Source organism: Cyanistes caeruleus, chromosome 23, assembly GCF_971803275.1.
Source record: "Cyanistes caeruleus chromosome 23, bCyaCae1.hap1.1, whole genome shotgun sequence".
Classification (NCBI taxonomy): domain Eukaryota; kingdom Metazoa; phylum Chordata; class Aves; order Passeriformes; family Paridae; genus Cyanistes; species Cyanistes caeruleus.
Window position 1 is genome coordinate 5,025,999 of NC_141723.1, and position 24,753 is coordinate 5,050,751.

At 51.3% G+C, this 24,753-nt stretch overlaps 1 protein-coding gene across 1 annotated transcript; it reads left to right on the forward strand.

Annotated features, from left to right (window-relative positions):
• Positions 1-4,646: 4,646 nt before the first annotated feature.
• Positions 4,647-23,410, forward strand: LOC111942916 (uncharacterized). Its single transcript, XM_086860976.1, has 5 exons — positions 4,647-4,686; positions 5,905-6,052; positions 7,880-7,967; positions 8,412-8,522; positions 19,478-23,410. The coding sequence occupies exons 1-5, from the start codon at positions 4,647-4,649 to the stop codon at positions 19,694-19,696; spliced, it is 606 nt and encodes a 201-aa protein (XP_086717102.1). The 3' UTR covers positions 19,697-23,410.
• Positions 23,411-24,753: the final 1,343 nt, after the last annotated feature.

Below are 24,753 nucleotides of genomic sequence, written 5' to 3' on the forward strand. Positions count from 1 at the left end.
TTGGGAAAACACTCAAGGTGCATTCAATGCACCCTGTAGCTGAGCAAGCTCCATTGTAATATTGAAAATCACATCAAAAATACCCTGTGCAGGTGAAAACTCCTCCCCTGAGCATGTGCAGAAGTTTGCTGGGGTTATATAAGTCACATGGGAATTGCTAACATGATGCTTTTGACTCCAAGTGAAGCCCAGACACTCTTCCTGCTCAGAAAACCCTGCCAGCCACCTTTCCTAACCACATCACTCCTGTTCCCCGAGCTGAGGTCCAGCTGCCCCTCTTTCTGCCACCAGATGAGCAGCACTTGGTGACAGAGCTGGGTCTGGATCCTGCCAGGGGTTAAGCGGTGCTGCAAACCACGAATTGATGTGGAACGTGGGTTTGTGTTGGCACAGGACAGAATTTCACTGTGAAGCACAGCCTGGTCACCTCCACCTGCAGTGAGGGAGGGGTCTGAGCTGGAGCAGGGCCTGAGGGGGCCTTGGTGGGAGCAGAATGAGCTGCTGTGCTCCATTCTCCTCTCCCCTCCAAACCAGGACCAAAGCAAGGGCTGTGAAGGTTTTGCACTCAGGGGATGAAGCGCTGAAGGCATTTCAACCTCACACACTCATGGTCCAGTGCCACTGGTGCAGCTTCCCCAGCATTGTCTTGCCCTCCTTAATCCCTTTTCATCCTCTGGATGCTCGGCTGTCCCTGGTAGGGATTCACTGAGAGCACACAGCCCGGAGAAACCCTCCCCACCTCTCCTCCCTCAGGTTCCAGATCCCTTTAACACCCCCAGTGCCTTGCAAGCTCCCTGTTCATCCTCCCCTTTGCCCTGTCAGCTCCACCTGCTCGGCTCGGGCTCTCCTGGGAGCAGCTCCCCATTAACCCTTTGCAAACAAAAGCCATCACAACAAGGCTGGGAAGCAGCTTGTGCCTGGGGGTGTGTGTTCTACTGGAGCGTGTCTCAAATTAGCCAATCCTGCTCCTGCCTTCAGAACCAAACCGGGGAAGTATTTGTTCTGCCAAGCTTTTCAACTCGGTTTAATTTAGCTCTGTGAACTTGTCTCAGGCTCCCTGGAATGTGTCAGGTGGGGTGTATTATAAATATGCATCATCTGAGCTCATTGTCGTGCTCTGAAGGACCAGCAGGCAGAAAGAGTCCAGCAAAGGTCTCCTTCCAGCAGGTCAGGGTGACAATCCAGGCTGGGGACAGGCTCAGTTTGGGTTGGAACTGGCTGGGGAGAGGGTGCTTTGCTGTAAATGCTGTGAGCACCGAGGTTACCTCAAATCCAGCTGCTACAGGAGTTCAGCACAAAAGAGAAGGATCCCAACCCCTTCCCCAGGCTGTGAGCGAGGCAGCCCCGTGCTGAGGGCCTTGGCCAGCCAGCCATGAAATAGGTGGGGATTTGCTGGCTGTGGGGAGGTGATAAATGCAAAGGGAAGCCTGATTTGGAATTGGCAATGGGTGCAGGCAGATCTCAGAGCAGAGGGTTTCTCAGAGGTGCTGTGTTGTGGTGGTGGCTTGCTGGGAAGCAGAGGGATCATGTTGGACTTAGGAGGGGGCAAAGACAGGAGAAGGGTGTGCAGGTCTCTTGGAACAAGTTAGGTGTGCTCAGATCTGCTGTAAACCAGCCCAGATTTGCCTGGGGGATGCAGGTCAGTGCCTCAGCAATGAGATGGGGCTCAGCCTCTCCTTGGGGCAGCTGAATTCAGGGCACACAGTCAGAAAATAAAAAATACCAGTGTGAGACCCAGTTGTGTGCCCCAGAGGAAGCCCTTCTGCCTGCCCAGCTCTGCTCCTCCCCTCCTGCTCAGGATGTCACTGTGGATGAACAAAGTGCAGAATGAGCCAGGGGTCCAGCTTTACAAAGCCAGTCTCAGATAGGCCCAGACCCTTGGTGGGGATACAGCATATCCCACTCTCAAGTCCTGATCCCAAGAACAGCCAGGCTGTTTCATGATCCAAATGACCCTGTAAATGTCCCAGTAAATGACCCTGTAAATGCCCCTGTAAATGTCCCAGCCACTCCAGCAGCTCTGAGGAAAAAGACCTCACTTCCAGAAGTGTGACAGACGCCCATCTCCCCGCTCCTTTCACAAATTCCCCCACATCACTCCCTCCACACCAAGAGCCAGTGAGTCATTCCCGCTCTGCCATAGCCTTCCCTGGATGCTTTCCAGTGGATCCATCTCTGCCTGGCTGCACGCTGCCGTGGGGAACATCTTTCTTGCTCTCCTGCAAGCTGCTCGTCCCGCTGTGCCTCGGTGATTATTGACTGCTGCTCCGGCAGCTGCACTGTGTCACCGCCGGGGTGGCTCTGTCCCTTTGTCCCTCGCTGGGAAAGGCTGGCCTGGCTCTTGGCAGCAAGCCACAGACAGAGCCACCAGCCCCGGGGCTCTTTGGGCTGTTGGGACAAAGGGTTTGTCATGGCCAGTGCCATTAGGTCGGTGGCACGACCGAGGCTGGCGCATCCCGCCGGGACACACAGCCGTGTCCAGCGGGCATCCCTCGCTTCTCTGGGAGCTGGCAGTGACTGGCAGCGTTGGAAGTGGCTTAGCTGAGCTCTGGGGCTGCTGGATGGCGGTATCAGCACCTCGCAGAACGGTTTAATTGGGCTGCTTGGTGCAAAGATCTTCCTCTGCTGGCGGCTCCCTTCGGAAAGGCGTGCGCGGCATCAGGTGACTGGGAATGATGCTTTATGGAGAGATAACCGCTTCCCTCCCTTTCCTGCGTCTGCCTCCATCTCCAGAAGAGCCGTGGGAGAACAAAGTAATGAACAAAACAGCTCTGAAAGAGACTGGGGGTGGGACGCCCTTCTTTTCTCCTTAATTGTAATACTGTGAATTAATTCAGCTTCCAGCAGGAACGAGGAGTTTCCCAGCAGCCCTCAGACATCCAGATAAGGCTGAGCTGTTTGTTGAGCCCCTCTGGGTTCTCTGGTACCTGCCTCACTGCCAACTGCTTCACACAAACTTTTCCTTTTTTTGGTTTGGTTATTTTTTTTTTTTGAGAGTTTTAAATTATTCAAGCGTGACACAGAGCACGGGGGTTTGCATTCTTAATTGGCAAAGCCTTTTCCCACTCCTGTCTGGAGGCCCCTGAGCTGTCCTGCCAATTTATTCTGATCCTGATTCACAAGCCTTGCAAACATCTTCCCAGGGCTGCCCAAAAGCCCTGTCAGTGGAACTGAATCCTCATCTGGCACTTCTGGGCATCTCCTGAAGCTTTTCTGGTTCTTTTTGACTTGAAATGCCCCTTTCTGCAGCCACCCTCCTCTCCAGAAAAGCCCTGGTGGTGCCCTCCAAACCGTACCAACTTCCCCAGGGGGAAATAAACAGTGGATATAGATGAAAAAATAGATTTAAAAGGGGAAAAGAAAAAAAAAAAAAAGGAAAGAGGGAAGAGCAAGCATAAAGGAAGGTTTCTCACTAATTCTCATTTTCTTCTATCCTGGGCACTTTTCTGCTCTCTCAGGACCTTCTTCTCTAATTTATGTTCCTCACCTCCTGGGGTTTCCTCCTCTTGCCAGCAATTAGCGTTGTCACCTCTGTCATCTCCCTGCCTGAACCCCTGTGAAGACACAACCAACACTTTGTGGCTCAGACTGTCCTCAGCAAGGAGAGCTGCACGTGTCAGGGCAGGGTTTGTTGTCACAGGGCTGTGCCATGCTCTGCTGCTTGTCCCTACAAGGCCACACAGCCCTGGGGTGGGCTCTGACACCGGCGTGTTCATGCAGAGAGCCTGGAAAGGAGGGGGGGACTCTCATAATCACCCTAAATATCTGCAATTCTCCTTATGCTTATTCATTCTTGCATTCCCCTCCTCCCCTTACTGCTTTCACCCACTGCTCTGTATTCACCTCTCCCTCTTCTGCTGTATTTCCCCCCCTCTCTGAATTTTCTCAGCCCCTTCCTGCTATTACCCAGCCTCACCTGAGTTCCTGGAGATCCATTTTATTTATTTCCTTTCCCTCTTTCTCCTTCCACCCTCTTCTCCCCCCCAAAAACACACACCTGATTTACAGCGGCAGCAGGAGGCTGATGTTCTCTGCCATCCCCAGAGCCATTAGGGGCCAATTCATCACGGAAATGCCCCAGCCAAAGCGACTGGGACATTCTTTACAGCCACAATCCCGAATGCTGGGCTGGGGGGGATGGTTTGGATGGCGAGATGTCAGCTGTGAGAGAGCTGTCTGGAGGCACAAATATTATTTACAAGGTGTTGTGGCTTATGGAGGAGGGATGAGGAAGAGAAGTGGCTGCAACCGCGGGTTCTGATGACTCCAGCATCCTGCCACCAACAACACACAGCTCGGAGCTCTTCATTCAGGAGCAGGGGAAGGCAGGGGGAAGGTGGGATGCTGACTCAGGGATGCTCCGGGGTGTCAAAGTTAGGCAGGAGAAAAGCAGGGTTTTGTGGGAAAGGGAATGGCCCATGGGTGTCAGAGCAATTCCTCAGCGTGGGGCTGGGAGCTCAAGTGCTTCGTGCAATTTGGGATCGAGCAGAGCAGGGAGGGGTTCCCAGGGAGACGTTTGCACACCTCAGTTCACTCCTGGATGACAGCAGCAAATCTGAGAGCTGGGGAAGGCTGGCTGGGAGGGGAGAGCTGGGAATACTCTCTTGGAAATGATCCAGCACAGCCCTTTTGTGACTGCACCTGGCATGGGGGGTTTCAGGATAAGCAAGTGCTGGATCCATGGAGGTGAGGTGGGAGGAAAAAGCAGATTTTTCACCCTGAAAAGTCCTGGATTTGTCATCCTGTGTGGTTTGGGAACGTGTGCAGATGTTTTATAGCCACATACATTTCGTTTTATTACTTTGCACATGGAAATTGGGCCTAATTCCGAGGCCTTGGGGATGGGTAGTTTAGAGGAGATACTGGTACCCAAAGCCAAAACTGTTGCAGAATAAGATCCATTAGCCCCATCTGGTCTCTAGGAGCAGCCAGTAGCCAGGGCATTAAGAAAAGTACAAAAATTAGATGTGACAGACAAGTTCTACAAAGCCCCTTGTTCCCTCATCCCTGTTTTCCCCCCTCCCCTGAATATCTTTTCCTCCTCCTCCTCCTCCTCCTTCCTCCATCCCAATTATCTCCTCCTTTCATCACTGCCGGAGTTGTAAGTACAAAGTACCAATTAGCTAGTTTTCAAGTTTAATTAGGTTGGAAGGTAGAGCAAATTAAATCCTTTTATCGCAGGTTTCAAAGCGCTTTCCCATCGGGATGGGTTTCCTTTGGATGAGGCCCGTGTTTGTCACCAAGGAGCTGGCCCAGGTCACAGAGCAGGGGGTGAAATGCAAGACTGGGTCTGTCTCCCTCCTTCCCCTAAATCCTGCACTCAGGACAGCTTTTTTTTGGAATGATTTGGGGTGCACAAACCTCTGCTCCACCTCAATCAATTGAGCACTGCTCCTTTAGCTGGTTTTAAGAACATTCCAGCAGCACCAGGAATTCAGTGAGGATGCTGTGACAAAGCCCAGCAGAAGGCTTTCAAAATTCTTCAACAGTATCAAGCAGCAGGTCCACATGAATGCCTGGAAGCACTTCTATTCCCTAAACCCTTCTTCCTTTGAGGCCTGAACAAAGGCAGAAAAGCGGATCCAGGAATAAACACCTGGAGATGAAACTGCAGAGCGGAGCGAGGGAGTGTTTCATTCTTGGAGACACAGCTGTGGCCACAGTTTCTGCTCCTCTTGAGCTCTGAGCAGTGAATTTCAACATTCAATATTCAATATTCAATATTCAATATTCAATATTCAATATTCAATCAAATTTCTGGCTCCCTCCATGGAGCTGCTGGATAGGGACACCTGGGAAAGCTGCGGAATTCATCCTGACCTTTTCTCCTGGTGGCACCAGCCCCTCCCCAGCCGCACTGTTGGTGTTTTAACCCTCTCCCCTGTGCTTCCCTGTGTGTTGCAGACAAGCCACTACCTCAGAGTGCCCCTGGAGGCATCATTGGGATCGTGGGAGGCGTCATCGCCGCCGTCTTCATCATCGGCGTGGCCGTCACCGTCATCATCGTCTACAGGCGGCAGCAGAAGAATCGCTCCGACACCGACACCGACCTGTGAGTAGCAGGATCAGCCCCGCTGGGGATGGGGGACAGCGCCCCTGGCCTTCCCTCCACCTGCACAATGGGAAAACTTGGAGGCAAAATGTTTTCCTGATGTTTCTGGCTCGTTCCTCTGGTCTGCTTCCCTTCCTTGGGGCTTCCTGGTGCGTCTCATCCTGCTCTCTGCTGTTTCTGAGCTCTTAGCACAAGCCTGAAGTGGAAGCTGGAGCACAGGGGTGCTCCCCCAGGGGCTGGGTTTGCTGTGGCACGTCCTTGGGGCACAGGCTCAGCGCCACTGTCCCCCTCTGTGGGTAAAAGAGGATCCTGCTCCTCCTTTCTCAATGGCTTCAGGCTCCTGAATGAGGCTGAGTCACATCCAGCCATCAGGGAGGGGTTTCTGACAGACCCTGAGCACCTCTGAATGCATCCCAAAGAGTCTGGAAAGGCTTCGCATCCACCAGCACCACAGTTTTGGACCCAGGGGTGACATAAACTCTGTCAACAGCAGGGACAGAGGCCACCACAGGGCAGGGACTTGCTCTGCTCTGCCCAGCACGGGGCAGCAGGGATCCCAGGCAGGGAACTGAGTGGTGTGGAGGTCACTTTATGCAGCAGGAACCTCTTGAGGAGCGTTTACCCCGGGCTCTGCTGAACAGCTCTATCTTGTCACCAGCTCTTCACCTCCCTCCCTCCCACGGAAAGCCCAGCACCCAGAGGTTGCTTTCATGTTCACCCACCCCACCTCATTGTTATTACACCTTGGGCACATTTTGTGCTCCATTTAATCCCATTTGGGAGAGGGCACTGGAGGATAGCGGGAGAGGCAGGGGAGAGGAGGGGGGGAAGCAGCAGGAGAGGCAGAAAGGCACACAAACAAAAAAAACCCAGCACCACAAGGTGAAATTGCATCAACAGCAGCGGGCCTGTGATCGAGATGCATTCTGACAATCCACTTCCCACAATGGCCCTCCACCAGGCTCAGGGAAGAGCCACTTTAGCTGAGAATAGAAAAACAACCATGCCCAGCTCTGCAGAGGTGCTGCCTCTATTGTGGAGGCTGATCCCGAAGGTAATAGCATTTCTTTTCTATAGAGCCATGAAGTCAATGTTTTACAGAGCCCCGGGGACCTGTTCTGCCCTCCCTGCCACCAGCACATTCCGGTCCCACGCTGGAATCCAAGGGAAGGAGCTCATCTCCGTCAGATCTGGTGGAGTCTGCACCCAGAGAAGGGAGGGGGGGAGCCAGCTAATTAGTGGATCAGAGTTTTAATAAGTTTTGTAAAAGGATTAGACACATCTGTGCATGTGAACAGAATGTGCAGAGACAGTCTCTAGGCTGGATTATCGTGGCTGCCAATCCCTGTGCTCTGGGGTAAAAGCTGATCCTTGGCAAGGGTCAGGGATAAATGTCCCTGCCTGGCAGAGCACGTCCATGAGGAGGATTCAAATTCCTCCTGGGAAGCCGTGGCAGAGCTACAATCCCAGAGGAGCTGCCGGGCATCACCTCGTTATCACTTTGTGGTGACAGTGATAACTCACAGCCAAAACACAAACCACCTCCCAAGGGACGATCTGCAGCCATTCCCCAGCAGGTATCCCAGCTGCAGCCTCGGGATCTGACACGGGGATTTGCCTGGAGTAGGGACAGAATGCTAGCAGGGAGTTTATTTCCATTAACAATTGTAATTGGGGTGAGGCAAAGGGCATGAGGGGAGTTCCTGAGGATAATCTATGTGATTGTATTGGCAATTTGGTGACAAACACAATCAAATCCTTGGGCACATCAAGGCAGCAGAGCCTTTTCTCCTGCTTTCTACTCAGCAGCCTCTTCTTTCCCTGCAGGATTGACCTCCCTCCATCCCACAAACCTGCCCCTCCACCAAAGAGGAAACAGGACATGAAAAGCCACCTGACTCCAGAAGACATCCAGGTAAAAATTCCTGCCTCTGGCATGGAAAACTGATTCCCAGCAGTGTCCACAGTGCCTGGATTTTGGGAAATGGGAGTTGCAAGGGCAAAGAAGTCCATGGCTTGAGTTTGAGGAGTAGAAAGTAAGGGTTTTTCAAGGTTGGATGAGGCTCTGAGCAACTTGGACTGGTGGGAGATTCAAATTAAATTGTCTTTAAGGTCCCTTCCAACCCAAACTGTTCTGACTCTATGATTCCATGACCCTGTGACTTGTCCCCCCAGAACTCCCAGAGTCTGGCACTAATTAAAATCAGGAATTTGGATTCTGCTCTGTCCCTTTGGTGGATATTGAAGTCTGAAGGAGTTGGTGTTTGGCTGTGGTGTCACCTGAGGCAGAGCTTGCCCCAAGCTGTGCCAGAAGATAACCCTTGCTCTTCCCATCCCTCTTCTCTGCCCTCTGCTCCAGGTTGTTCACTTGGACAACATGAAACACGAGGAGGAGATCCAGAAGTTCCCTCTGCAGACTCCCTACTACGACATGGCAGCCCCTGAGCCCTCTCCCTACAGTGACAAACTGGTAAGGGGCACAGGGTGACAGTGGCACTGCCTGGCACCTCAGCCCAGCCTCACCTGGCACACAGGACCTAAAAAAGCAAGTTTTTTAGTCTTTATAGTCTGGGATTATCCCATCCTGGAGGAAAGCAGCCTCCACACTCTGATCTCACCCTAATTCAGCTGTCTGTTGGCTCCAGAGCTGGGCCTTTATGGGTAGAATGCCCTGCCCACCCCAAATTCTCTACCTGCCGTGCACCTTCCCCACCCTGGCCTCTCCTCACCTCCTCCCTGTTGAGCGGAGGGAAGCAGCGGTGAGAGCTTCACAAAGCAATTATCTGCAGGGCAGAGCGTGCCAGCGTTTGACTCTCAGTTGACAACAGCAAGTTCTTTAAACCTTTTTTTTTTTGTTGGGTTTTTTTTTTTCTGGTGTGTGGATTTGTGCAGCCTCAGATGGGGAGATGTTAATGTGAGGCAGCAGCAGCGGGGAGAGATTAAGGGTCAGGAGGAGATGCTGGCAGTCACATGGGAAAGGCTGGTTTGCGAGGAGTGAGAAAATGTTAGATGCAGAGGGAGCAGAAAACAGGTAAGATTAGAGTGGGTTTTTGATGAGAAAACAGAAAACCATCCTCCTCCCAGGCCTTGGAGAGCGTCCTTTCCCTTCCTCACCCCATGGCATGGGGATGCTCTGGTTTTTTATCCACAGGAGACAAGATATCCCAATGTAAATCCTTCAGGTCTCTCCCAGACTCCTCCTCATGAGGAGTTCAGAGACTGCACACCCAGCCCCGTGTTTCAGCAGAGTGAACTCCCTGGCTGGAGAAAGGTGTACAAATATCAGCTCAGACTGGAGCAATTTTTTATGAACACCACTAATTATAACCCAGTTCATCCCGCTGGGACCCTGCCATGTGTGTTCCTGTGCAGATAATGGAAGGACAGGGCCCAGTGACCTTTAGCTGGCACAGTCTGAAGCGAGGCAGACACCAAGGGCGTTGGAAATCAAAAGCCACAGTTCTGTGCCGAGCCAGGTGGATGTGATCCTATTTACTTCATCCCTAAAGGAAAACTTCCCCTTGGAGCCCTCCCTCAGTCCTGGGGCTGGTCCCCAGCTCTTTCTAATCCTTGCTGAGTTTTAAATGAAACACAGGATGCTGGAGCCAGACCCCTGCTTGAAAAGCATCTGAAAGCTGAATTTCAGGCAAGCAAGAGGATGGAGGAGCTCATTTTGGGAAATAACGAGCAGTCAGTTAATTAAGTGGCAGAGTTAGTGATGTGAGATGCGGCCTGATGGGTTGCTGCTCTGTAACCATGGGAACAGAGTTTGCTGCTCTCAATCCTGGCCGGAGAAGATGCATTTCCATGTCCCACGCCTGGCACCGGCTGCTCCTCACCGCGGATTCAGCCAGGAGGTGATGGGCTGTGGAGCTCTCGTTTCCCCTGGCCCACAGAGAACCGGCTCTGCAGCAGGGACGTGGTGTCTGGGGCACTCCAGCTGCTGCCACAGCTCTTGGCGGGGGCCTGGCACAGCTGGGGCTGCTCCCTGTCCTGGCCCAGCTCTCCTGGGAGCGGCTCCAGGCCCGGCCAGCACGGACCTGCACCGTGCTCTGGCTCTGTGCCCCAGCAGCAGGATGCAGCCTGCTCCCATCCCCTGTGAAATCGCTGCATCCTTCGGGCAGGCAGCTGGCTGCTCGAGTTTGGGACTGGCAAGGGAGAGAAGGGTGTCCTTGGCTGATTGTGCTGGATTTTTCCCAGATCAGGCAGGATGTGCTGCCACAGCCAGGCCAGGGGTGGGTTGTGTTGTCTAGCCACGCTTTGCAAAGGAACGAGCTTTGCCTTCCTCCCTGCAGGGGAGAAAAGTGACTTGCATCACTTTTTTTTGCGCTTTTAAAGCACTGCAGAAACCTCGTTTTCATGTCACAGTGGGATTCTGAGGAGTGGGAACCCTCAGGGAACAGCAGTGCTTGCCAAAACCACCATGGGATGGAGCAAGACCTGCCCAATCCTTCACCTGAGGGCTGGGTCAGCCGGAGGATGAGGAGGGAAGCACATCCCTGGTCCTTGCCAGCTTCGCTTTGGCACAGCCCTGCTCCCAATCATGCTCAAAATGCAGATGCAGGCGGCTGCTCCAGGGTTCTGGGATCCTTGAGAGGGAAAGGCACAGCAGAAAGGCAGGATATTCTTGTTCTGCCTGTACTTCATCTGCAGATTTGGCTTGAGAGGGCAGTGAAGAAGATGAGAGTGGAAGGGAGCAGGAAAATGGGGCGGGTGCATTCGGCTTTAAATGAATTGTGCAAAACCTCATAATTTGGGATAAAGCAGATTTATCACGAGGCAGCATGAAAGCCACTGCCTGGGGTTGACGATTTCACAGCACTAGAATGGGAGTCAGGGAGCGATTAGAGATGGCAAAGAGTGAGGGAGGGGGGAATGGGAGAGGTGCCAGAAGAAAATAAAAGAGGCAGGTGGAGGAGGAACCTCCAAGAGGGTGTGCAGGGACATGTGCTGGCAGGGGAGCAGGACAAGGGGAGAGGCTGGGGCATGTCTGCAGGGTCAGGATACCTGCAGGAGGGAGCAGAACTATGAATGAATGTATTTTCATTCAAATGTGTATTTTTAGGTGTTGCAGGCTGTGGGAAAGCCAACACAGAGCTGACAGCCCCGAAATGCCCAAGGACAGCAGCGTGGCCACTTGAGGCTGCGGGGGTGGCTGTAGGGGTGTGGGGCTGCCTGCAGTGTTTCTCTCTGAGCAATTTTGGGGTAACAGTGAGGATATCAAAGCAGGAAGGGGATGGAGAGTGTGTTTCAGGTGTGTGGGTGAAGGCAGGTGTGCCCTGGCAGTGCTTTTGTGTCAGGTGAATGCTCCGTGTGTGTGTGAGAGGCAGCAGGAGCCAGACAGAGTTGGAGGCAGGAGCGGGTGTAGGAGCAGAGCTGTGATTAGTGTCCGTGTCAGCAGGGCCCATTTGCACAGGTAGAAGGGGAAGTTTCATTGCTGCAGACAGCAAAATAATTTCTCTGGGTTTGCAGGGCAATTACCGGGGTGCCGATGGTGATGATTTACACCAAGCGCTTGCGTGAGGCAGTGCTGGGCCTTGTATACAAAGCACATTATTGATATTGTAATAAATTCTGCTCCAAACAGGCAGCAAGGAGCAGGAGAGAGCCCAGGAGTGGGAGAAAGCAAGGGAAATCCATGGAGAAAACACCTCCTGTGGGAAGGAAGCAGGAGAGGAGTGAGGCAAAGTAGACAGAATAGGAATAAGGAGGTAAAACTTAGTCTGGCTTCCTCCAGGGGTAGGGGACGTACTGAGACACAAAGTTCAGGGGGAAAGAACTCTGCAAGGCCTAGATTTAGGTCTGAGACTGGAGATGGCATGGCTAATTTTCCGAAATGTCCACACTCTGGGTCCAGACACGAAGCAGAGGCTCTGTAGGATGTGCAGCTTTCATGCCAACAACTCGCCACTGCCATCTGGCCACCGAGGGCAGGACAGAGGTGACCTCCAGCCCTCTGCTCCTCCAGCCTCCAGCTTTGCTGAGCACTGGAATTGCTGCTGCAGCTCCGTTCCCCATCATTCCCCTCATCCCTGTGGCCGAGGGGCAGGATCAGGGAGCCAAGCCCTGGCACAGGCCAGCGCAGCAGGCAGAGATAATCACTGAGTGAACAGCCCCTTCCAGCAACAGGCACTCAACCAGCTCATTACAGGGCTATCAACTCCTGAAAATGGCTCAGCCACAGCTGGTCGGTGGCTGAGGACACTTCCAAACAGAGAAGAGAGGAACACTTCCAAATTAAACACCTTTTGCACCATCACCATGCAGTGCAGCCATTTTGGAAAGGGGATAGAGAGAGACTGGAAGCTGTTTTGTTTGGAAGAGACAACTCTCTCCTCTCAGAGAGGCTCTGCAGATGCCTGGCTAATGCTGGCACTGAACCCAGCCCCAAAAGTGAGGATTAAAGGAACTCCATGGGGCAAGAAATCAGGATCCCCCTCACACAGTGGTTGCTGGCACCAAGGCTCCTGCTGGTGATCCACATTCCCCACTGAGCCACAAGCTCTGGGGGCTATCCTGCCTTCCAGGCTTCTCCCATTATTATCTGCATGAAAGATGTCTGGGTAGGAATGATCAGACAAATTGGATAATATTCCATTCATGCAGCCCTTGCTGATAAGCCTGCTTAGTGGAGAAATACCCATAAATATTTCCATGCCAAAGGAGGATGCTTTTAGCATCTCTTAGACCATGCTACAATGACAAAATCGTGCTGCAGAGTTAATCTGCAGTGCCAAGCTGTGCAGCCAGGCCTTGTGTTAAAGGAGGCACTTCAGAACTCCACAGTCCCAGAGCAGCAGTGGTGGCCAAGCAGTGTCATTCCCCTGTGGCCATGACTGGAGTTTTGGCTTTAAAGCCATTCCCTCTGTGTATTTCCTTCCCAGAATCCAAATTGCAAACCAATGATTTTCACTCATGTTCCCCAAAAACCTGAGTTTGCAATGAATCCCAAGCTCTTGGGTTAAAACAGTCAGCTCAGGTGCACGATAAGGATTGAATTCACTGATCCAGCCCCAGCTAAGGAAAGTGCTGCTCCCAGAAGGGTTCAGTGGAAGATCAGAGCAGTGAGATGCTGCTGGGAGCAGCCCCAGTGGAAGGGGCAGTGGCTGGGAGTGCTGGGTCACTCAGCTCTGCATTTGGGGGAGCAGCGCCTTTGGGACTTTTGCTTTGATTTGGGATTCTACCTGACTGATTATTCATTACCTCCCTACCTCCCTCTTTTTTAACTGTTTTTTCTTCCTCCTCCCCTCCCTCTTCACCCTTTTCTTCTTTCTTCCCCTTCACATCCCCCTCCGTGTCCTGTCTCACCCCTCACCATCTGCACGCACCCTCTGTCCTCACTCCCCACCTCCTCCCGACTCCTCCCTCGTGTCCCCACCGCCTTGCTGCTCTCTTCTCTCCAGAACCCTGGCAACAAGGACTGTGATGTCCAGTATGCAGAGCTGGACACGTCGGCTCTGGCCGCGTCACCCAGCCCTCGGACCTCCATCCATGCTGGCGGAGACCTAGTCGAGTATGCAACCATCCAGCCCAACTTACGCTAGCGCATGTCACTCTAGGCCCTTTCCCCTCAGATTCTGGCCTCAAGGTACACATGGCACTCTGCCTTCCTCACTGCACCCCTCAAAGGCACCGCTCCCCGCTCTCTGGATCCCTCCTTCCCTGTGCAGCGCTCCCTCTGCGTCCCGTCTGTCCCTCCCTGCCTGCTCTCTCTCTGTCTCTCCACTGCCCTGGTTTTTGGGGGTGCTGCCCAGAATGCCTTTGCCTTGCCTTGCCTCTCTGCATGCTCTTTTTGCTGTGTTTCCTTTTGCTTCCTGCAGCCAGGCATGTGGGAGAGGGGGAGAGGGTTCATGGCTTCGTGGCAGAGCAGGGGTTTGTCCTCCCTGCTCCAGGTGGGTCTGGAGTTCCTGCTCCTGTTCAGGGAATTTCTGCAGCTCCTGTGAGGAATCAGAAGTCAGAGATGCTAAGAGGGCTTTTCCAGGCCAGGACAAGGAGGGGAGGGAAAGGAAAAGGGAATGATTGAAAGGAAAAATGAAAAAAAAAGAGAAAGGCTTTGTGTGCATGTGGAAGTAACTAGAGAAGATGGAGCATATGTGCATGTGTGAAAGAACAAGGTGGGAGAGGATGTGAGAGAATATGGGAACACCTAAAGGTTCCTGCAGCTGAAAGACTCCGTAGATAAGAGACAGGCAGACAGGGACTGTGCATGTGACAATGACAGGGCTGGTGTGGCGTGAGGCTGGGGCAGGTGGCAAGTTTGGGAGAGGGGGAGAGATTATTTGCCTCGGTGTTCTCCTTCTCAAAACTAGACACAGACTGAGCCCTGTTCTCCTGACTTTTTCAAACTCTTTCAAGCTGTGGCAGGGAGTGATTGGGACTCCAATATCCAGTTATTCTGGACAACTCCAGTAACCCTTTGAATGGTGATTTTTTTTAGTGGAAAACCACTAAAACTGGGGTGACTTCAGCTCTTCCTATGTTCCTTTGCCTCATAAATCACAGTTTTTCTCAGTTATTAAAGCCACCAGGTTCCTGGAAGGGAGACATCTCTCCTTTCCCACCTTTGCTGGATGATTCCAAGAGTTTTGGGCCAAGGAAATGCCACTGGTGCCCCTCTCCTCGGCTCCAGCTCTCTCTCACTCCTGTGTATTCCTGAGGGTGTGGTGACTCCAGGTCCTGCCTTGCTCCTTCCCCTTTATTTTGCTGCCTTTCCAGCAGCAGGGAGGACCTGTGGGTTTAGAGAGAGGGAAGGGAGAGAAGAAAAGGCAGAGAGCAAATGGAGAGGTGCTTTGCAAGTCCTTGAATCCCTCCTGGTCACCCCAGGTAGATCAGAGGAGGCTCAAGAGAAGCGGCAGCTTGGGGACAGAAAGGGACAGCTTGGAGAAGATAAAGGACAGCTTGGAGAAGATGAAGGACATTGGATCATTGGGAAGGAAGGAAAGAAAGGAGGATAAGCAGCAGGAAAATGGCATTTTGGTGAAGCCCCCCCTGGGCAATCCTGTTTAGAGCCTCCGTGGGATGAGGAGCTCTGTGGGTGAGGGCGCAGCACACACACCTGGGGCCGAGGTGTGCAGGGGGCTGCTCTGGTTTGCCTCTATCCCTGTGCTCCCTGGTTTTCCCGTGCTGGAAGCAGCCCTGTAGCTCCCCTGCCGTAGCAGAGCCCTCCTAGGTGAGTGTCTGCAGCAGCCCCGGGCCGGAGCAGATCCGTAACCTCTCTCTCTTGCGGTGTCTCACCCACTCCTGCTCCCAGAATGAGGATCAAGGTCTTCGTAGACGTAACGAGCGAGAGTGGACAGTAAGTTTTGGATGGGTTTGGTTTTTCCTTTTCTCCATTTGCTTGTGGGGGGCTGTTTGTCACTGGACTCCCAGCAACTTCCAGCCTCCTGCATCCTCTCTGGGATGAGAATTCCAGCACTGAGGAAAGGGTGGTTGAAACCACCAATCTCCCTCGTGTCTTCACCTCCCATTCCCAACAGATTCCTGGGCTGCTCCCACTGTTCCAAACAAGGCAAGAGCTCCCTAATCCATCTTGGGAGGTCTCTCCTCGTCCTCCCCAGGGTGGGGAATTTTATTGTCAGCAAAAGGACAGTAATCCTCCAAATCCAAATTTGGAAATCCTCCCAGTCTCTCTGAAGTAAAAATAAAGCCAGTCATATGGTGCTTTGAAGGTGTAATCTCCCTGCTAAGACACACCACAGATCAGGGCAATTTAATTTTTTTTTATGGTTTTTTAATTATTTCCTCCCCCTTCATCTCCCCACACTCTGGCTCTCAGTTTTGCTTGGGAATTTATTGTCCCTGTTGCAGCAATAGCTGGAAACCTTCAGACCAAGAACACAACAAATCAGTGACCAGGGTTCAGATTCCAATTTCCAAATTGCAGGAGAAATAAAAGAGGCGGTTCCTCATTAGTTTCCCATTTTTAAATGAGGATATCAGCTCTGCCTTGACTCTAAAAGGGTGGAGAGGAGTATTTGGGAGAGGAACAGCAAGGAGGGAAATGTTTGGGACGATTGATGGAGTGAGGTGCTGTAGGAACACCGTCCAGGTACGTACCAGAGGCAGCAGGGGAAGAGAAAAGCATGCTGTGAGAAGGAATGCAATGCTCTGAGCAAGTTTTCTGCATAAGTGATACTTGCATGTGTCTGAATGCATCCCTCACCATAGGTCCTTGCTCTGGATTTTGGGAATTTCAGCTCAATCTTTTTATTTCCTGAACTCAGGGGCGAGTCCCTCTGCCCCACTTGCCCTCAGTTTTGTCCTCACAGAAGCCCAAGCTCAGGACCATGGGGTCCTGCTCATCCCTGACACATCAATGCTTGTTCTTTACTCAGGACAGGGATTATCCAAGAGCTCCCTCACAGATAAAGCATCAAACACAGCAGGAAGTGGAAAAACAGCTGGAATACCCCAAGTAGGGAGTTCAGACCCAAGGGAAGAGAGGATGTGAAGCTCCCAACACCAGGAGGAAATACTTCTTTTGGCTCCCAGTGTATTTTCTGTCCAACTCTCACCTGTAAAATCTTCAGATTTCCCAAAAACTATAGGAAAGAAATCCTCAGGTCACTGAGAAGGAGTTTTTCACTTTCAGACCAGTAAGAACTCATTATTCCAAGATGATTAGAAGTACAGGACATGGTCAGCTGCCTCACACCTCCTGCTACCCAAAGAAATGTTCTGCAAATAGAAGAAAAGATGGAATTGGGAGTGGAGGGATGGAGAAGGGTTGAGTTAAAGTCATGGGAGAAATGAAAGCTCCCTAATTCAATCAAATAAAGCCTGTTTAAAGGTAATCTGCCAGGCTGTCTGAAATGGATAGATTGCTGACATCCCCTTTAATCAAGCTCTTGGAAATAAAACTGAGAGGGGAGGATGTAACCCAGATAATGAAGAATTGCATGGAGGCATGCTGGAGACAAAGGCAAGTGGGAGAAGTCAGGTGGGGGAAGGTGGTGGAATCGTGTGCCAGTTCAATTTAATTAGTTCATTATCCCTAATTTAATTTCAAACTTCGTTAAAGATAAATTGGATTGGGGAAAAGTCACAGTGGGACTGGGGAAGGAAGTCAAAGGGCACCGGCTGCTAAATATGTTAAAAAACACCAGGCTGGTTTTGTTCTCCTCCCTTTTGCCGCTCTACAAATGAGTTCAGGGAACAAAGCAGGAGCAAAGCAACTCAGTTCAGGTGCTGAGCAAAGGTAAAAGGAGACGGATTTCTCTTCCTTTGGCCCTGACATTCTCCAGCTGCCCTGATCCCACTTAGGAGGAGCACAAAACAGGGGCCAGCAAGAAAAGGAGGATTTGTTTGCACTCACCTGTGCAAACAGAAGTGCTGACAGAGCTGCACTGGGTGTCTTTGGCAATGTTTTGTGGGCACCTGTCTCGTGGCCACATTAACTGGGAGATAAGCAGGAAGAAAAACGCTTTCCTGACCTAGTATATTGTCACAGACAACCCATAAAAGAGTGTCTTACAGCCCCTTTTGTTGCCACCTGATCACACCCAGCTCAACTTCCACTTGTGTTAACTGAGGATCTCTCCAAGGAGACCTTTCTGCCCGCCAGACCTGCTCACAGCACTGAAAAATCCTCTGCTTTTCTCTTGCATCCTCAAAAAGCACATAAACTTCCCCTCCCACTTAATTGATAACAAATTACAAGAAACCCCCTTGCCTGCTTTGTCTCACTAAATTTCTGTAATTAAGACAACTTCCCTTTCAAGTTAGCTTAACCCAGAAAATTAATGATCTCTACAAAGCAGGAGGAGAGCATAGCTAAATACAGATTTTTCCCCCTGCAGGTGTGGAAAGGGGCTCTGTTGAGTGTGACAGCTCTTGGGAGTAGATTGTATAAGGAGAGGACTTTGCACATCCCATTTTCCCTATCTGGGAGCCCTCTTTTTATCTCTTTTCATCAGCTGGGGCTGTCAGAAGAACAGCAAACATTTATTTAAGGTTGAGTTAGTTAGGTTTTTTCATGCCCCTGGCTTGGGTTCCTCCAGTTAAAGAGCTCTAATGCTACACTCACCCACATTTTCACTTGACAATTAAAAGGCTAAAGTGGACAAAAACTGTGGGAATGGCCCACCCAAATTTAGGATCCCAGCACAGCAACTCCACTACTGACTTCTAAAAGTTTAATCTGTAGGATAAACAGTTTTGCCAGTGGAAGGGAAATGAAAATGAGGTTGGCCTGAGCATTGCTGCTGTTTTCCTGGGGCTCAGGCAAACCTTCCCTCCCTGGGCTCAGCCAGACTGTTCCCAAAATTGCCTTTGTGCCTCTCCCAGCTGTCTGAGCCATCAATAAATTATTGTTGACACCTTGTTTTCTATAGGATTTTTTTTTTAAAAAGCATCCTGGTGAAATATTCATCCAGGAGCTGGCAGCAGATGAGCTGAGTGGATTGCTCTGTTCCTTCAGGCATTTTCTCCTGAGGGTCAAACCCTTGTCCTTTCCACTAAGCTGACTGTTCCTGGGATTTTGAAAGGGAACACAGAAGGACTCAAGGGCAAGTTGCTTCAAACAGCCCCCGCTCAAACCACAAGCATCAAAGCATTTTCCAGCGCTGTTTGCTCCCTCTTGGAGATGAAATTATCTCCTGGTGAGCGCCCCTGAGCGCAGGTCGCTTTTTAAAACATCCTGGCTAAATGTCCATCCTGCTTGGGCCATCCTGCAGGGTTTCCAAAGCAGGAAAGGCTCTGGGAGCAGGGAGGAATCCTTCCCATCTGCTGCCACCCTCTGGGAGGCCTGGGCTGTGGGAGAGATGCTCCCTCAAGCCCAGGAGAGCAAAGCGTCCACACACTCCCGGCAGAGGGAAAACCACGGGAGGGACAGAGCAGCCTCGGGTTTCAGAAAGGTTTTCTTGTTCTCTGTAGTTGATTTGACTCACAGACCCGGCCCCGAGGCTTTCCGGGGAGCTGTTCACACAGGTGAAGCCCAGCACTCCTGTCTCCCACGTAAACACCGGGCAAAATAAGCTTATTTTACATCCCAAGCCCCCGGTAGGACACATGTGCCCTTTAAATGGAAGAGCACGGGTGTGGCTTAGATTAATGATGCCTTCAAGCACTGCTTTTCCAAAACTCAGGCGTGGAAGGAGTTAGAAAGCGTGAAAATAAACTGCCCTTCCCTTGGCTGGCTGCTTGTTTTGTCCAGAGAGCAGAGAATTTACAGACAAGGGACAAACCATGTCCAATCCATACATATTCATCAACGATCTGGGTATTTCAGGGAGTGACACAAAAACTTTGCAGTGTGAGGATTTATCACCTGGGTTTCCAATTCCTGAAGCAGCGAGCTTGGTAAACTGGTTAATATTCCATCCTGCTTGCTCTCTGTGTGTCTCAGCAAGGAACTGAAGAGCTGTGTGTGTTTTCTGTCCAGCGATCCCGGAGTTTTCACCCGTTGACTTTTGTCTCTACTTGCAGAACTTTGGAAAGTGTCACTCAGAGATATCGAATGCGAGTGATTACCTGACCCGCTGTTACTCACATGAAGATCGATATCTGGAGAAGATCCCTCATGTCTATGCCCCCTTGTCAGACCTCCCACAAGATCTTTATCCTCACCATTCCGACATCTCCTTCTGCTGCCCACCTCCCGGCTCCCGGGCTCCTTACATCTGTCCTAAGGAACAGTATGTTTAAAGTGTCAACACAGCAGAAAAAAAAAAAAAAAAAAGGAAGAAACTCATGGTTTTCACCTCTCCTGTCGCCCAACAACCAAGGCCTTTCAGCCCCTCCTCCCTTTGCCATCGCTCATTTTATTGATTGATTTTTAAATCCGGGTGCAATTGCCATGATTAGTTCCAAGTGTCTGCCTGGCTTGCTAATGCTTAAGGGAACACTCTGCCTTCTCCCACGTCCTCTCCAGAACCTGCATCTTTCTTTTCTGCTCCTGGCTCTGTGTGTGCATGTGTCTGTGGGTGACAGCTGTCCTGTGGTGGATGGGATGTGCCCAACCCAGTCCAGTGTCCGTCGGTTCTCCCCCGTGTCGATTCCCGCACTCTTTGCACCGCGGTGGCCGGGTGTGGATTATTCACAGCCCTGGCTGCAGCTTGTGTGAGGTTTTACAGCACAGCCAGTGCTCACATCTGAGGCTGTGGCTTTTTATTTCTTCTTCTTCTTTTTTTTTTTTTTTTCACCCCCTGCTCCTTTTCCCCCTCGGAAGTGGGGACAGCAAATCCCCGTTTGTGAAGAGCTAAACAGCCAAGATTGCTGAACCAAATCATAAGATGCTTATAACGAAAGATGCTCAAAACCAACCCAAAAATAGAGATCAGGACTTGGTTTAGGCGGTTTGTTTCTGTCCTTTTCCCTTCCTGCTCCCACTCCCAATCTCTTGGATTAACTCTTTTAAAGGGGACATATTTTGGAGTCAACACATTTGGAGAAAGCAGCCTTTAAATAACAGGTCTGATAACCTGAAACCCAAAGGAGAAAATAATTATAAAGGAAAACATTCTCTCTGATTTTCCTTTCAAAGCCTAACGTGGCCCCCCACGAGCTTTTCCCCCCTCTCTTCCTCACATCTGTTGATTGGAATTTAAAAATTAACTCAGGCAGAATACAAAAAATAAATCAAGATTTCAGGTAATCTCCTTGCTCTTAAAGAAGGATAAAAGCCAATAGAGGAATTTGGCCTTTTAACTTTTATAAAAGCATCTTAGTTTTGGGACTACACCTTTTTTTGATATTGGAATGTTTGTGGGTGTGTAAATCCAAACGTGTGCATTCCTGTGACCACAAAGTATTTTAGAGAAGGGAATTTATCTCCACATCACATTTGTGTTCACTTGTATTAGAGGAAGAAAATATAAATATCGATATACACTTCAATGTATATAAAAGCAAAGAAGAGGAAGAGGAGGACAAGGAATGAACATCCTGCCTAAGAGCTTGGTTTCAGGGATAACTTCCATCTGTTTCACCCATGGCATGGAAGAGGTGACAGCTGGGATGGTTCTGAACAAGGGGATAAAGCTTTGTGGCCAGAGGGCATTTCCTTTGGCTCAGGTTGGGAATTTGGCATTGTGCAGACACTAAAATCCCTCTGGAAAACGTGAGGATGCTTGAGCTGAGGGCACGTGGGAGGGAGAGGTGGGCACCACGCCTTTATCCTGCTGCCCAGGCACCCAAAACCCAGCAGTGCTGCTCGTACAGGTGAGAAATGAACCTGCCAGCAGGTGCCAGGTCCTGCCAGAGGAGCTGTGGCCCCACAGATGTCCCAGCCCAGCCTCCCTCACCAAGGAACCTGTTTGGTTTTGTCCATCTGGATCTCAGCAGCTCTGCTTGCTCTCTGTCCCCGCTGTGTCCCTGTCCCCTCACCCTGCCTGTCCCTCCTCCTCCTCATGGTGGGCTCCCTGCAGGCTGACAAACCCACAGGGATGTGGCAGAGGAGCCTGTACCCTGCTCAGTGGGGCACAACAGCCCTGTGGGGGATGGCACCACGGGCGTGGATCCCCCTGGACGGCAAAAACCAGCCCCAGCTCTTCCCAGCCCTTCCCCAGTGCACGCTGCCACTCTGTGCTCGAGCCAGGACGGTGGCTGGTCACCAGGACAAGGTTTGTGGGGGGAATTGCTGCACCTGGAGAGGTGTTTTCCTAACTGACAGGTGGGTGCATCAGCTGAGCGAGCTGGGGGTGCCTGGCTGGCTGAGGAGTGGATGAAGGGGAATTTTTGATGCATTTTTTGGCCAAGCTGGAATGGGCAGCAGCAGCTCTGCCACGTGCTGGTGCATGGAGCACCCTGGTTCCCAAAGGAACAGGGGAGTATCACCAGGACACTACCTCAGAGCACTCCCCACAGCCTTTCAATCCCAGCCTGCCAGCCCTGGCTGATGCAAACCTTTCTGGAATCATTGGTATTCACATTTCCTCTGCCAGTCTCCAGAGGATTCAGCCGGTCATTCCCTCACACCAAAGGACTCCAGTGCTCCGTGTCTGGGTTCAGAAAATGCGTTTTTCTCTCTGGTTTTCTTCCCAACACACCTTGGGTACTTCCTGCTTACCACAGAGCTGGAAACTGGCTGTGCTCTGAACTGAAGGCACAGCCACCACATTCACCCCACACTGAATCTGCCAAATCTGCCTTTGCTCCCTCTCTTTGGAAAGGTGAGGAGGTGCTGGAAGCCCCACAGGTCTCTGATGTCCTGGAATCAATCCAGCACCACAGCCCATGAGGAAAAAGCAAGGAAAAATCCATTCCAAACTTCCCTACCTTGCATGCCTGGAATAGCAGAGCGCTGCCTGTACTGTGGTTTGATTTGGAGCATTCACCTGATGTGGTTTCAGACAGATCCAGGAATTTAAATGAGAAGTGGAATATGGTCTTCAGATACAAGAGGAAAGAAGCCAGACAAAATGATTGCTTGCCAGAGGAGGCAGAGAACACGTTGCAGGTGGTTTTCTCTGCTGCCCATGTCTGGGACGAGGATCCTTTGATGAGGAAGGGGAAGGCAGGGATACAAACTGCAGCATTACAGAGAAATTCTGCTTGCCTTGTGCGGCTTTGAATCTGAGCTGCCCACAGAAGTCTGCCACAAAGGGTTTTACTGGGCTTGCAGCAAAGCAAAAGGATTTCAATCCTCCTTGAAAAGGTAAAAGGCAGGAGAAGCCTCAGTTCAAAGCAGTATTTTGACTTATGCCAGCACAGGTATTTAATCTAGGAATGCCTTGGTTCTCTCTGCCTCTCCTGAAGAGCTGGGCTGATCTCAAAAAAATGGCAAGAGGGACTCACCACACACCACCAAATTCCTTTGCACCCTAGGAAAAGGGGGGAAGCCCTGAAGGAAAACCCTGAAGTAAGAAATAGTGAATCCATTTGTGGTTTTACAAATCTGTGCTTGGAAATGGTTCTGGCTCAGGGCTCAGTCCTCGCTCCCTTTCCCTACCAGCGTTTACCCAACAGCTCTTTCCAAACCTCCCTGCACCTGCTGCCACGGACTTACCCTCACTTTGCTCCACCATAAGGCTGCCCATGCCTGGGGGGAGCTTGCAGGTGCTGAAATCAGGGCCAAGAGGAGGTGTTCTGCTGCTGACACGGTGCCAATTGACTTTAACAGATCCCTGCTCTGGAGACTGAGCCATCCAGCAGCGTTGTTGGGCGTAGATTACTGAACAAGTCCAACTGGAAACTGGTGGAGTGGGATCCAGTGGGCTGGCAGTGCATGGGAGGAACTGGTGTTATAGGATAGAGAGTCATTTAGGTTGAAAATACCTCTAAGATGGAGCTGTTCTTCCTGTTACCAGGGTGAAATGTCACGGGTTCTGTTCCATGTGTTGGTGGCACTGACACCAGAGCTCTTGCAGATGGAAAAGACTGATCACAGAACTTAAATAAAAGTGAGCTGAAGAGTTACAGCAACTTCTGTCCTGCCTGTGGGACCTGTGTGGGGTGTTTGATGTCTGCCTTGCTCTCAAGGCTGCCTTCTTGCTGAGCTGTCCTCCACATCCCTCATCCCTGGCACTTCACCCCCCAAAATACACCCACACGCACTCCTGCCTTCTCCTGGGAGTTACTGCCAGTTCCAGAGGCTCCTCAGGACTGGAATAATCCACTTTCCCCATTGCATCCCTCCCTGCCTGCAGCCCAGGGGACACAGGACTCAAAGGTAAGCAGAGAAGAGTTCAGTGACCTCCAAGGCGATGTCTGCTGCACTTTCCTGCCCCAGTTCTGCCCCCAGAGCAATTACAGTGCTCAAGAGATGCCAGTGTCACTTCACTTTGTTTGGGAATCCTCCTCCAGCCTCCCCCTGCACGTGGGTGGGACAGAATCAGTCACAAACAGCCAGTCCTTGGGGCCAGCAGCTATTTAGGGAAAGAAAAGGGGGGTTCCTCCTCCTCCTCTCCAGCCCACTTCTGATGCCAGTGGCCTGATTTCCTTGTGCAGGCACTCAATCCTGGTTCCAGAGGCAGGGAGACACTGAACCTGTGCTACTGGGGGAACAGGGTGTGAGCCCAGGCCAGCTGAATACTCAGAACTTCCTCAGGAGGTTCCCCAACAGGCACAATTGACCAATAAACCATTTCTGGATGGCTTTTTTTAGCACTAAGCCTGAGAATCAAAAAGCCCCAGGATATTCCTTAACAGCAAAGCTGCACTGCACAAGGATGGAGCCTCTGCCTCTGGATAAAAGCCTTTTGGAAAAATTTAGCCACAGATTTGGGGCAGAGGGATGGGGCAGGGGGGTTTCTGGAGGGAGGGTGGAGGGTCTGAATGCACCTGCAGCAGCAGCAGCCAAAGCTGGTTATTGCTGGGAGGAGTTTCTTGGGTTGTGGGAGAGAAGCTGACACAACTGTGCTGAGAACTCCAGTGTTTCTCTGGGCTGTTTCTCAGAAATATCGAGGAGAGACACAATTCTCCTCAGGGCCAGGATATCACACAGGATGGTGGGAGCAGAGGGCTGGCAATGCCCTCCTCAGTCTGCACAAAGACAGGTTCATCCTGTATTTCTGGATCCTGCCATCTCCACCCAGGACTGTGGTTACTTCCCAGAAAGGGGAAAAGCATCTGGATTTACCTCCTGCATGGCAGTTTATAAAACATTTGCCCACAAACAATGCCCACCTAAACGTGGTCCCTGTGAGCTGAAAAGTCACACAAACACCCAGTGTGGCACCAGAAACGCCTTGCACAGGTGAAAGCTGCCCACTCCAGCAGAGGTGCTGGGAAACACATCCATCCCAGCTCCTTTCTTATTTCCT